Raw genomic sequence first — 12,048 nt, 5'->3', positions numbered from 1 at the left:
GTATTTATTCCTGTTAGAACTGGATGGTGATTTGTTTTAACCTTTTTAGCTCTTCATGATTGTCAAGGCTGTTAAATGAAAGCTAAGGTGTTAAGCAGATTAAGTGATTAGTGCTGTTATTCAGTCAGCAGACAAAGTAATCGCCATAAGTAGTTTATTTCAGGGCAATAGGGAGAAGAGATTTCACTCTCTAGGCATTACTCACACAATTCAATGTAACACTAAAACATTGTGGCTGAGTGTTATGGTCAGTACTTGGCCTCATTGGACAACATGTGCTCACGTTCTTGTAAGCAGAATTAAATCGTATATTTCTCAGGGGTTTTCTTTTTTTTTTTTTTTTTTAACAAAAAATGTGACCAAGTCCTTGCTGCTTTGAAATATGCTTCCTTTTCCATCTTAAATGTGTGGTGGTTACAGCCTAGTTATTTATCATTGAGAAGTATCAAACATGTATATAACAAGTGAATATTGGGCCAAATTCTGATGTACCTGCAGAGTAATTCCATTGAAGTCAAGGGTGAAACTGAACAGAATCTAGTCCATAGAGAATTATAAAAAAGCTCTATACTCTGACTTCAGATGTTCATATGGCCCACAGTTGCTTTTCTGAGAGCAGCTGAAATTGCATGTGTGAGAGGTTAAGAAAAATCCTACTAAGAACAGAAATCAAATCCATGTTAGTGATGTGACCAAATTTAATGAACTCAGATTTATGTTGTCATTTCATTTATATCTTATACATGCAATGGAGCCTGTGCAGTCGTCCGTCAGGACAGAGAGTGGGCCTGTAATAGGAAAAGATCTATCAGCAGTGCTTATAGCAAGAGACTTTGGCTATGGCTACACTACAGAGCTTACAATGGCAAAAGATGCAGCACTGCTAGTGCAGATGCTATAAAATGGCAGGAGAAAGCTCTCCCGTCGACTTAATTATTCCAGCCCCTGCAAGCAGAAGTAGCTGTGTCAGTGGGAGTAGCTCTCCTGCCATCATAGTGCTGTCCATGCTGGTGCTTAGGTCAATGTAACTTACATCTCTCGGGGGGGCAGGGGGGGGTGTCTTATTCACATCCTTGAGCAAGCTGACATATCCATGTAAGCTGTAGTGTGTACATAGCCTGAAAGCCAGTTGTTTGGTTCAGTTCTTGACTCAGGGATGGGCGGGGGGAAATCAGTAATTGGTATAAAATGGGGATTTTAAAGCTTCTGTTCAGTTCTTATCTCACTCTATGCTTTCTAGGAATGGCACATCTTACTGGCAAAGTGGTGTCACTCCTCTAATTTTAGGTGTAAGGCCCTGAATAGGATAGAAAATATTCTTTTTCTGAGATTCATCACAGATACTATATCAAATTCCATATGAAATTTGGTCAGGACAATAAAAGCGAGTAAGATATAGTGATTAGTTAATTTGATTATTAGTCATTTGAATCCAGCCCTTGATGGTCTAAAAGGGTTTCCTGACAAACACACAGTTGCACATAATTGGTAACTACTGGCCTAATCTGCGTGGTTTTTGATGGCTTCAGGTTCCATTTATTATCATGTACAAAGACTTGTATAAGACACCAGTATGGCTCTTTTACAGAATCACTTCAATGCAGTGTAAGTGCAAATTCGTGATGTCTTGCTCTTCATGCAGTTGTAAGAACCTCTCATGTGTTGATGTTTTCTTTCTCACATGTTTAAATTTCCTGGCTTGAACATAATGGTATCAGATGGAAAAATGTTTGCTACTCTGTTATCAGATGAATACCAGCTAGGGGTATGGGCTCTGGGGTGGGGCTATGGATAAGAGGTTTGGGGTGCAGGAGGGGGCTCAGGGCAGGGGCAGGGGGTTGGGGTGCTGAAGGGGGTGCAGAGTGCAGGGTCTGGTGGGGCTTACTGCGGCTCCCAGGAAGTGACCGCCAGGTTCCTGCAGCCCCTACGTGCATGGGCAGCCAGGGAGTCTCAGCGTGTTGCCCTCGCGTCCACAGGCATCGCCCCCACAGCTCCTATTGGTTGTGGTTAGTGGCTAATGGGAGCTGTGGAGCTGGCACGTGGGACGGGGCAGCGCACAGAGGCTTCCTGACTGCCCATGTGCCTTAAGGGCCACAAGGACCTGGCGACCACTTCCAAGGAGCTGCATGGAGCTAGGGCAGGCAGGGATCCTGTCTTAGCCCTGAGCCACCGCTGCACTGCTGACTGAACTTTTAATGGACCAGTCGGTGGTGCCAACCGGTACCACCAGGGTCCCTTTTCGACTGGGTGTTCCAGTGGAAAACCAGACCGCTGGCAATCTTACCCACCAACTGCTTTTAGAGCTTTCTAGCCTACTCAGGATGCCTATGGTATGTTAGCTCTGATAACTTCTGTTATGTCTATTTTCCATAACACCCTATCCCAAATATCTATGCACTGTGGCTGTAGTATCTAAATACTACATTTTTACTATTCGTATATGGTAGAACTCTCATTGTGCTAGGGGTTTCCCAAACAGAGCATGATCCTTACCCTGAAGAATGTGAGGGTTTTTACTAGGGCTGTCAAGCGATTAAAAAAATTAATAGCGGTTAATCGTGCAATTAATCGTGCTGTTAAACAATAAAATAATACCATTTATTTAATTTTTTTCAGTATTTTCTACATTTTCAAAAATATTTTTCAATTACAACACAGAATACAAGGTGTACGGTGCTCACTTTATATTTATTTTGATTACATATATTTGCACTGTAAAAAACAAAAGAAATAGTATTTTTCAGTTCACCTAATACAAGTACTGTAGTGCAATCTTTTTATCAAGAAATTGAACTTGCAAATGTAGAATTGTGTACAAAAAATAACTACATTCAAAAATAGAAGTGTAAAACTTAAGAACCTACAAGTCCCTCAGTCTTACTTCAGCCAATGATTAAGACAAATAAGTTTGGTTACAATCTGCAGGAGATAATGCTGCCCGCTTCTTGTTTACAATGTCACTTGAAAGTGAGAACAGGCGTTCACATAGAATAAGCACCGTTGTAGCTGGTGTTGCAAGATATTTATGTGCCAGATGCACTGAAGATTAGTATGTCCCTTCATGCTTCAACCACTATTCCAGAGGACTTGCATCCATGCTGATGATGGGTTCTGCTCAATAACGATCCAAAGCAAAGCGGACTGATACATGTTCATTTTCATCATCTGAATCAGATGCCACCAGCAGAAGCTTGATTTTTCTTTTTAGCTGGTTCGGGTTCTGTAGTTTCCACATCTGAGTGTTCCTCTTTTAAGACTTCTGGAAGCATACGCCACACCTCCTCCTTCTCAGATTTTGGACGGCTCTTCAGATTCTTAATTCTTGGGTCAAGTGCTGTAGCTGTTTTTAGAAATCTTGCATTCGTACTGCTTTGTGCTTTGTCAAATCTTCTGTGAAAGTGTTCTTAAAACGAACATGTGCTAGGTCATCATTCGAGACTGCTATAACATGAAATATATGGCAGAATGCAGGTAAAACAGAGCAGGAGACATAGAATTCAGTCACAAATTTAATTAACACATTTTTTTTTAACGAGCATCATCTGCGTAGAAGCATATCCTCTGGCATGGTGGTCCCCCAACAAGCCCCTGTGCATCCGAATCCCCCACTGAGCTGCCCAGATTGCCCCAAACAGAACTCTCAACACACACTTGGATCCCCCCCACACACACTAAGCTCCTCCACACTTGGATCATGCTTTGCTGAGTCTGCCTGTCAACACCTGGTGCACCTGGCACAGAGGTGCAAGGCCCTCGGATGTTTCTGGGGCAGGCCTGGTCCTTACACTGTATCAGGGTTGGGTGCAGCCTCACAGGTGAGTCCATGTCCCAGGGCGGAGCTTCACAGTGATCTCCCACCTCCGTGCAGCCACTGGCCTGTGCTTCCCAATGCCATGCTGGATCCTCCACATTTATTTGACAAATAAAATTAGCAGAATTTTAAAATACTGTACACAGAATTTGGGGGGTTTTGGTGCAGAATTTTTAATTTTTTGGTGCAGAATGCCCTCAGGAGTAACACTTTGTATTCTGTAAAAAGCGACAAAGAGTCCTGTGACAGCTTAAAGACTAACAGATGTATTGGAGCATAAGCTTTCATGGATAAATACCCACTTCATCAGATGCAAGCTTATGCTTCAATACCTCTGTTAGTCTTCAAGGTGCCACAGGACACTCTATATTGCTTTTTACAGATCCAGACTAACACAGCTACCCCTCTGATACTTGACACTTTGTATTCTGTGTTGTAATAGAAATCAATATGTTTGAAAATGTACAAAACCATCCAAAATATTTAATAAATTTCAATTGGTATTCTATTGTTTAACAGTGCGATTAATCCCCATTCATTTTTTTTAGTTAATCACATGAGTTAGCTGCGATTAATCAGCAGCCCTAGTTTTTACCCTTATCTTCTGCGTAAGTCAATGGTGGTTCGGGAGGGTTTGTTTTTCTTCCCTGGTTACTTTTTCTGACTTCCAGTTCAGCAGTTTTTCTCTTTTAGAAGCACAAAAGGAAAGATTTCCTGAGGGCACCAGGAGGAGGCATGGAGCTCTTTAATAATGGCTGACCCTGGCTTGTCTCCATTCAGGGAAATTTGCATTGGTAACACAGGGGTGTATTGCCGGCCACCTAAATGAACTTGATGCCCAGAATATGTAAATGGGAGAAAGCAAAAACAAAAACAAAATAAAATTTTAATAGAATTAAGTGGTCTCCCTTAATCTCAGAGAAGTATGGGTGTGTGAGTTGGTGGGGGACAGGGACAGGAAGAAGGCGGGAAAGGAATAGTAATTGAATTAGTAAGGGAAAGGATGCTATCTGGCCTTAGAGGGGAAGAGAGAGTTCAGTGGTTTGAGCATTGGCCTATTAAACCCAGGGTTGTGAGTTCAACTCTTGAGGGGGCCACCTGTGGCAAAATCAGTACTTGGTCCTGGTAGTGAAGGCATGGGGCTGGACTCAATGACAGGGTCCCTTCCAGTTCTAGGAGACAGGTATATCTCCATCAATTTATTTATTATTTGTCCATTGTAGCAGTATCCTGAAGAGTGATTCTGAATAGGACGACTTCATTTTTATGGGCCACAAATTACTCAGCTGAAGTGATCAAAAACCAGACGCTATCCGGTTGAAGTGTTTAAATGGCATTGGTAATTGAAAAGGGAGAAAGAGCTCTGGTATGTGAGGACTAACTTGCAGTGTTCTTGCCTAGGAAACGAATATATATAGACAGACAGACACACACATGCACACACTATGACTTCTAGCTTTGTATTTTGGGGGGCAGTGTCTAAGTCTCAACTGACTGGCTATAAAACAAGTTACCAGGGAAAGTTTAACGTTCATATTAAAAGCCAGGGAGTAAAGGCTATGCCATAGTAATAAGGAAAGAAACACAGAAATTAATCATGCCATCCCTTATATCTGAGCCATAAATATTGGGGTTGCTTTGATACCTACAGTAGTCCCATGGATTTCAGTGGGAATACAGCGGGAGTAAGTCTGCTAAGACAGCACAAGAAAAAATAAATAAGATTGTAAATGTCATTTTTAGCCCTGTCTTCATCATCTGCCTTGTTTAATGACTACTACACCATGAATCCTTGCTATCCTGTTTTTATGTTCTAAGGGGGAAAGCTTAGATTACTTCTCTCGCTGACAGTTCTGTACAGAAATGCAAGGGAAAATATTCCCCCGCAGCATATTGTAAAAATAACATTGATACTAGTTCACGCTGTCACCTCTGAGCCGAATCTTTGCAAAATTAATCAGCAATTATAGGAGTTGCCTGTAGTGCCATCTTCAGTTAACTGTAAAATAATTTCTAAGCCCCTGCTTTCATCTGTAGTATTCACCTTTTGGACTGAAATGTTCAAGATTGGTCCCTAGCTGGAAGTGACTTTTTTATGAGTGTGCAGAAGTTTGAACAAAACTCTTTCAACAGTCTGAGTTAGAGGAAAGTGAGGAAATAGATTTGTTTTATGATCTATTTTACAAGAGGGAAAATCAAACTACACTCTTTAAACAGGACTACAGCCAAAATGGTTAGTGTCAAACATGGATATAATCCTTAATGAAGTACATGCTTTGCTAGGTTTGAGGAATGGGGGGCTGTTAAAAAAAGCACACTGATGGAAAGTTACATCCAACTTTTTGCCTGGTGGTCCTGGAATCCCTGCCAAGGCTGCTGCTCTCAAGGTAACACTGGTACAATGTGCACGCAGAAGATTTTCTGAAACCTACACAGCAAAACCTTTCTCCTTCCCTTCCAAAAATAGCCTAGAGTACACTTTGGGTAGCTAAAGTTAAGAGAGAGATCTAAATTTGATGAACAGCTATAGCAGATAAAATTCATATCCTACCACATACCTCAACCATTCTTTCTAGGTTTTATATTTTTCTCTATAGGTTTTGGTGGTTCGAATTGCATCCTTCAGGCTATGTGGAGAGGCTTGTCCTGCTGCTGTCTATGCAGTGTCTGCTCTGAGCTCATACATCCATGGATGGAAATAAAGATACTGCTCTTCCTTCTTCTGTCTTAGGTTAAAAAGAAGCTTTTCAGCCACCAAGGCTGTCAGTGTGGCCCTATCCACCAGGACTAATTTCATACCAGCTAAAGAGTAGTTCCATCTAGAGTCAGAAGCCTATTATCACTTGACACATGAGCGAAAGAAAGACACTTGCCTTGAAAGCTACAGTTGCAGATGCACCCAGCTCTTTTTTATTAACACCTTTGTTTTTCCTCCATTTTGTCATAGGCGTAAATTCAGCTGGAGGGGCCACACTGAAGGTGGCATGTGTGTCAGCCGCAGTGTCAGATGAATCTGTTGCTGGAGACAGCGGGGTGTATGAGGCAGCTGTACAAAGGTATACTGCAGATTTGTTTAGTAAGAAGCTCATGATTCAGATATCAAGCCAGCATTACCAGACTTGATTGTAATCCTTTTTGCAATTTGGTTAAGATATAGACTTTGGGATTTTACCAGATTTCTGTAGATATGATAGGTAGGGCAGGCAGCACTGCCTGTTAAGGCTACCTGATATTTTCCATCACATAAACAACTGAAAAGAGGGTCATAATTTTGCCAAACATGACTGTTTGGGCTGAAATATTTCATACCAGGTGTCTGCCTCAGGCTGAATTTATCTGGAAAACTTCAGCCAAAAAGGTTCAGCCTCTTCAGAGAATGAGGCCAGGCGGCATTTCCAATATAGCTTTCACCCCTTGAGTTTGTCTTGCTGTCGTAGCTTCCTACTCAGATTTGAACCTTAGCGTTCATAAACTGAGAAGCTAGCATGAAACCTCCAGCTTAATTACCAGCTTGGATCTTATCTCTCTGCCACCATCCAAAATTTCCAGGGTTTTGGCCCCCTCTGGTCTCCCCAAACCTTCCCTGGAGAGACCCCCAAGACCCAGAAGCTCTGAGTCTTACTGGCAAGGGAAATACTCCACTTCCGTTCCCCCTCCGTTCCACCAGACTTCCACTCTCTGGGCTAAACTTGAGAGTATTGTGCATTCTTTAAGACAATACCAAGAAGCTGTTCCGCGCTCTTCCACAAAGGCAAAACCTTCAAACACAAGAAAAAGAAATGATTTTTATCTGCGTCTTCCCGTCCCCGATTCCCTGGCACCCGTGCTGTAGCTTATCCGTGGAGAGAAAACTCAGAACAGACTTAAAAGAAAGTTTATAGTAAGAAAGGAGGAAAAAGAAGAATGAAGCAGATATACACTCTTTGTATCAAGATGACAATCTGGGCTATTGCTTATAAGAAATAAATGAATAAACAGTCTGGAATTACAAAGATATCCGATTTGACATTCCAGCACTCACACAGTGTAACATACAGAATTAACATATAAACCTATTGCTTTTCCTTTCTGATCACAACTTGGGAACAGAAGGGTAGAAAGAAGCTGGAGATAGGAAAAAAAGCTCTTCCTCATAGCTAGAGGAAAACAACAGGCGAAGCAAAGACAAAACACACCCAGAAGTTCGCTCCGCTCACTTTGCAAAAATCCGGTTTCCTGATTGGTCCTCTGGTCAGGTGTTTGGTTCCCTTTGTTAACCCTTTACAGGTAAAAGAAACATTAACCCTTAGCTATCTGTTTATGACACTTGCCTCCTATCTCACATTTTTGCTGGTAGCAGAGGGGAGACATGTAACTCACTGTAAATATGTATCTCTAATATGCACACTTAAAGAAATCCTAAGAGAAAGCAAAATCCCTTAACAGATCCGTATGCCCAGTTCCCTCAAAAATTTGTGTGGAGAGGAGAAAAGGCTGTGCCTCCTAAATTAACTGTGTCTTACTGAAATTCCACAGGCCCTTAATTGTCTTTGATTTCTTTCAGACTCTGTGTGTCAGAAATGATAATGTTTGACAGTGATCATACAGAAGCAGCTGGAACTGCCAAAGTGCAAATTGCTATGAAGTAAGCTGAGTGGCTTCTGTTGTTTTTGAGACTCTGATCTTAATAGTTCTTGATATATCTTGTTCTCATAAGACTTGCATGCTCTCTACATCCTTTTCCTTCTAATATCTTTTTTTTCCTTGTTATTGGACTAATCTTGCTTAATGTATGCTATAAAGTGTGATTATCACCTTGTTACCTGGACACTCTGGGCCTGGTTTTGCTCACTCACACCAGTGGAAATCTGCTGGTGTTATGTTCACCGGGATAAATCAGCAATGAGAGAACTGAGACCTTTTGTTTGTGGCCTCAGTAGACTAGATGCATCATGGAAAAACAGGATTTGGTCTCTGGAAATCATCTTGCTGGGTTTCTCCATCCCCTGCTGACCAACTAATAGGGTGGCTATTAACCCTACTAATAAATGCCAGGCTAAACTGGCTATCCCATCTGTATGATAAGAGCAGCAAGAGGGGTTGGCAACATGATGGGCTGGATGTAGAGGGCCTTCCTCAAATGACTGGTGGGCCGCACCAGAAACAGCTCTGAAAAAATAACTAGCACAAGACCACTCAATTTTGTTTTGTTACTGATGTTATGGATAGTTTACTCCTAACTTCTTCAGCATAAAAATGCCTGAGCCACTGGGCATTCTTAAATAGAATTGATTTTCTTTTACGATGCTATTTTTACCTAAATATGATTCTAAATATCAAAATCTTTTTTGGAATTCAGCTTTTTACCTGAATAACAGGTAAAAATACTCTAATGCCTTGGTTCAAATTTATAGTACACCTTATCTGAATGCCTTAAACCAGTATATGTCCACTGGGTGTTATACAAAAATTTTATACATAACTAAAGTGTGATTGATTGAATTATATGTAACAAGCTATCGGAAAATAATTTTTAGACTCCCATGGTGTAGTTTTCATGTCAGATTTCAAATATCTTAGTGCAGCAAATGTCAGATCAGCAAATCTGAAGGTGTCTTGAAAACAGAACAGTTTTTCATTGTGTCTAAGGCAGTTTTGTTGTTGCTAATGTGTCTTCTCACATTTTTTCCAATTAATTCAGGTATGATGACAAAAATAAACAATTTGCAATATTAGTCATGCAGCTCAATAATGTTCCTGCTCTAATGTTACAGCAAGACCAGAAAGTGTAAGTAGATTAAATAAAGATTGTAGAAATGGTTGTAATAGACTTCATCCAGGATCTCACCCATCTTATTTTATTTTTCCATCTTATATAATGCATGTACCCCTCTAAGCACATCCCATTATTTATCCTGCATTTACCAGAGTTATGAGCTCATACATCTATGTATGGAAATGAAGATGAACTTCTTCCTGCAATAATCTTTAGATTCATTTTTTTCCTTTGTTAGGAAAAACTTTTATGGAATTAACATTTAACAGGCAAGATTGTCAGCTGTGGCTGATTGCTCAGTACAACTGAGCAGAGGGTGTGCAGAGTCCAGATATGTGGACTTTCATGGTTTGCCAGTCCCATTTAAATGAAAAATTAAGCATTAACTCAGTAGATCACATTCACTGCTGCCAACAAAATAAATGGAAGATGTTGCTTGCACATCAAAAGTGCTATGAATGCCATGTATGGTGAGCCAGCAAGTGTTTCCAGCCCTTGCAGTCCCACATTTTTGGTGCAGATTTTTTTCCCATTTCCAATTATTTTTTTGAGTATCGTAAGTACAGCATTACAAAACTCAAACACTTCAGAAGTTCTCTCCAGGGCATTTAAGCTTCCTAGCTTTGTCCATTTTAATTCCATCTCTTCATGTTTTTTTCTCTCATCTAAATGTCAGTGACTAGTCGGTGACTTTAAGAAGACTCTAGATCCCGTTTTTAGGTACATAACTCCACTTGTCCTAAAATTATAATAAATTTCATGTTTGTTTTTAACAATTTATGTGCCCTAAAAATTACTCACTATTATAGTTGAGATTAGTATTCCAAAGAGGAAAGTCTGACTATGATAGATGCTCTCATGATGGAGTGGGGAAATAATAGTGTTTTGTGATTTATGGTAATCTCATAACAGATGCTTACAGCAAGTTAATATGGCACTAATTAAAATATTTTTCAATAGGAACATTCGTGTGGCTGTTCTTCCTTGCTCTGAAAGCACAAGCTGTTTGTTCCGCACAAGACCCATGGAAGCTTCTGATAGTCTTGTATACAATGAAATATTCTGGGTTTCAATCTCTTACCCTGCATTACACCAGAAGACTTTAAGAGTTGATGTTTGCACTGTGGATAAGTCTCACCTCGAGGAGTGCCTGGTCAGCATTCATTTCTGTGTGAATCTTTTTTTCTATCCCTTCTGCTGAATTTGACAGATACCTAGTGTTCTCAAAACTCAGATTTAGCCAGTTTTGCAAGCTTCCCGTATCGTTCTTAGCTGTAGGACCCTGTAGCGATGGACTTTCATTATATCGGAGAATCCCAGTTAAGCCAATAAGTACAGTGGCTTAAGATCTGAATTACAAACCCAATTCCTCAAACCACTAGACTTCTCTTCTCTTTGACTTAAGGGTGTGAACCACAGTTTGCAACCACCCCTTAAGGAAATGTTCTGTAGAATGTAATAGAGAATGATCTCCTGTGTAGAGAATTTTGAAAAAAATCTGTAGAATTCTATAATGGAGACAGTTTTATTAAATTCTTTAGGATTTTTACAAAATCCTCTTTGAAATGTGATCATTCTCTCAAATTCCATAGAAGAGTGTAATTTGTAAAGAACCCTGTAATTTCCATAGAACTCTGTTGGTATGGGTTCAACTATCCTTTTTAATGGTCAGTATTCCCTTAGTAAGAGAGTTGATTTTAATTAAACTGCTTCTGGAGTAAGTTATTTTACTTAATATGAGTAAGGCTTGTAGAGCTGGGGCCTAAGTAATTGCAAAGCAACAGAAAGTTAATTCTGTTTGTATGTTTCTGGAGTCTTTCACGTCTGCCTTAGTAGATGCTATTGTCTACATAAACTTTGGTTGGGAATCCCAGCACACTTTGATGGTGTTCCTGCTTTGCTACCTTAACCTGCAAACCACACCTGGGCTTAAAAAACAGCAAGAAGCGCTGTATTCCAACCTGATTTCCCATCTGGTAGCCCACATGCTTCTAAGTGCTTATTGCCTCGGTAAACTCCAGATTGGGCTGAATTTAATTGCCGGAAATCTGTGCAATATAAAATTAATTGTACTAAGCTCATTAGTAGTGTCTGCTCAAGCACAGGCCATAAAAATTGTAACAGAATTGCAATATATCGTGCATATGCTATGATGTAGTAAAACAAGACAAAATGAGGGTTCACAGTGGATCTAGGTTGAGTGGACACAAAACCAAGCAGAACCTTTTTAAATGTTCAATCACAAGCACCTATATCTGAAAGAGCAATTTGAGCCCTTGAGGTTTCTTAAATTAGAAAAGAATCCATCTCTTTTTTAATTGTTGTCTTTTATTCTTCCTAATTGAAAGTGATTGCAAGTTCTTCTTCGAGTGCTTGCTCATATCCATTCCAGTAGGTGTACGCGCCGCGCATGCACGTTCGTCAGAAAACTTTTACCCTAGCAACTCCAGTGGGCCGGCAGGTCGCCCCCTAGAGTGGCGCC

The 12,048-nt window shown here is 40.4% G+C and overlaps 1 protein-coding gene across 1 annotated transcript in view; it reads left to right on the top strand.

Moving 5' to 3' along the window:
* Positions 1 to 12,048, top strand: part of WWC1 (WW and C2 domain containing 1) — a 165,613-nt gene that overhangs the window by 115,241 nt on the left and 38,324 nt on the right. Inside the window, exons 12-15 of the mRNA XM_032776684.2 lie at positions 6,759 to 6,867; positions 8,355 to 8,435; positions 9,492 to 9,578; positions 10,527 to 10,719. Of these exons, the coding sequence (XP_032632575.1) occupies positions 6,759 to 6,867; positions 8,355 to 8,435; positions 9,492 to 9,578; positions 10,527 to 10,719 (470 nt within the window). The remainder of the gene's footprint in view (positions 1 to 6,758; positions 6,868 to 8,354; positions 8,436 to 9,491; positions 9,579 to 10,526; positions 10,720 to 12,048) is intronic.

Source organism: Chelonoidis abingdonii, chromosome 7 (assembly GCF_003597395.2).
Source record: "Chelonoidis abingdonii isolate Lonesome George chromosome 7, CheloAbing_2.0, whole genome shotgun sequence".
NCBI lineage: Eukaryota > Metazoa > Chordata > Testudines > Testudinidae > Chelonoidis > Chelonoidis abingdonii.
This window is presented reverse-complemented; position numbering and strand designations above follow the sequence as displayed.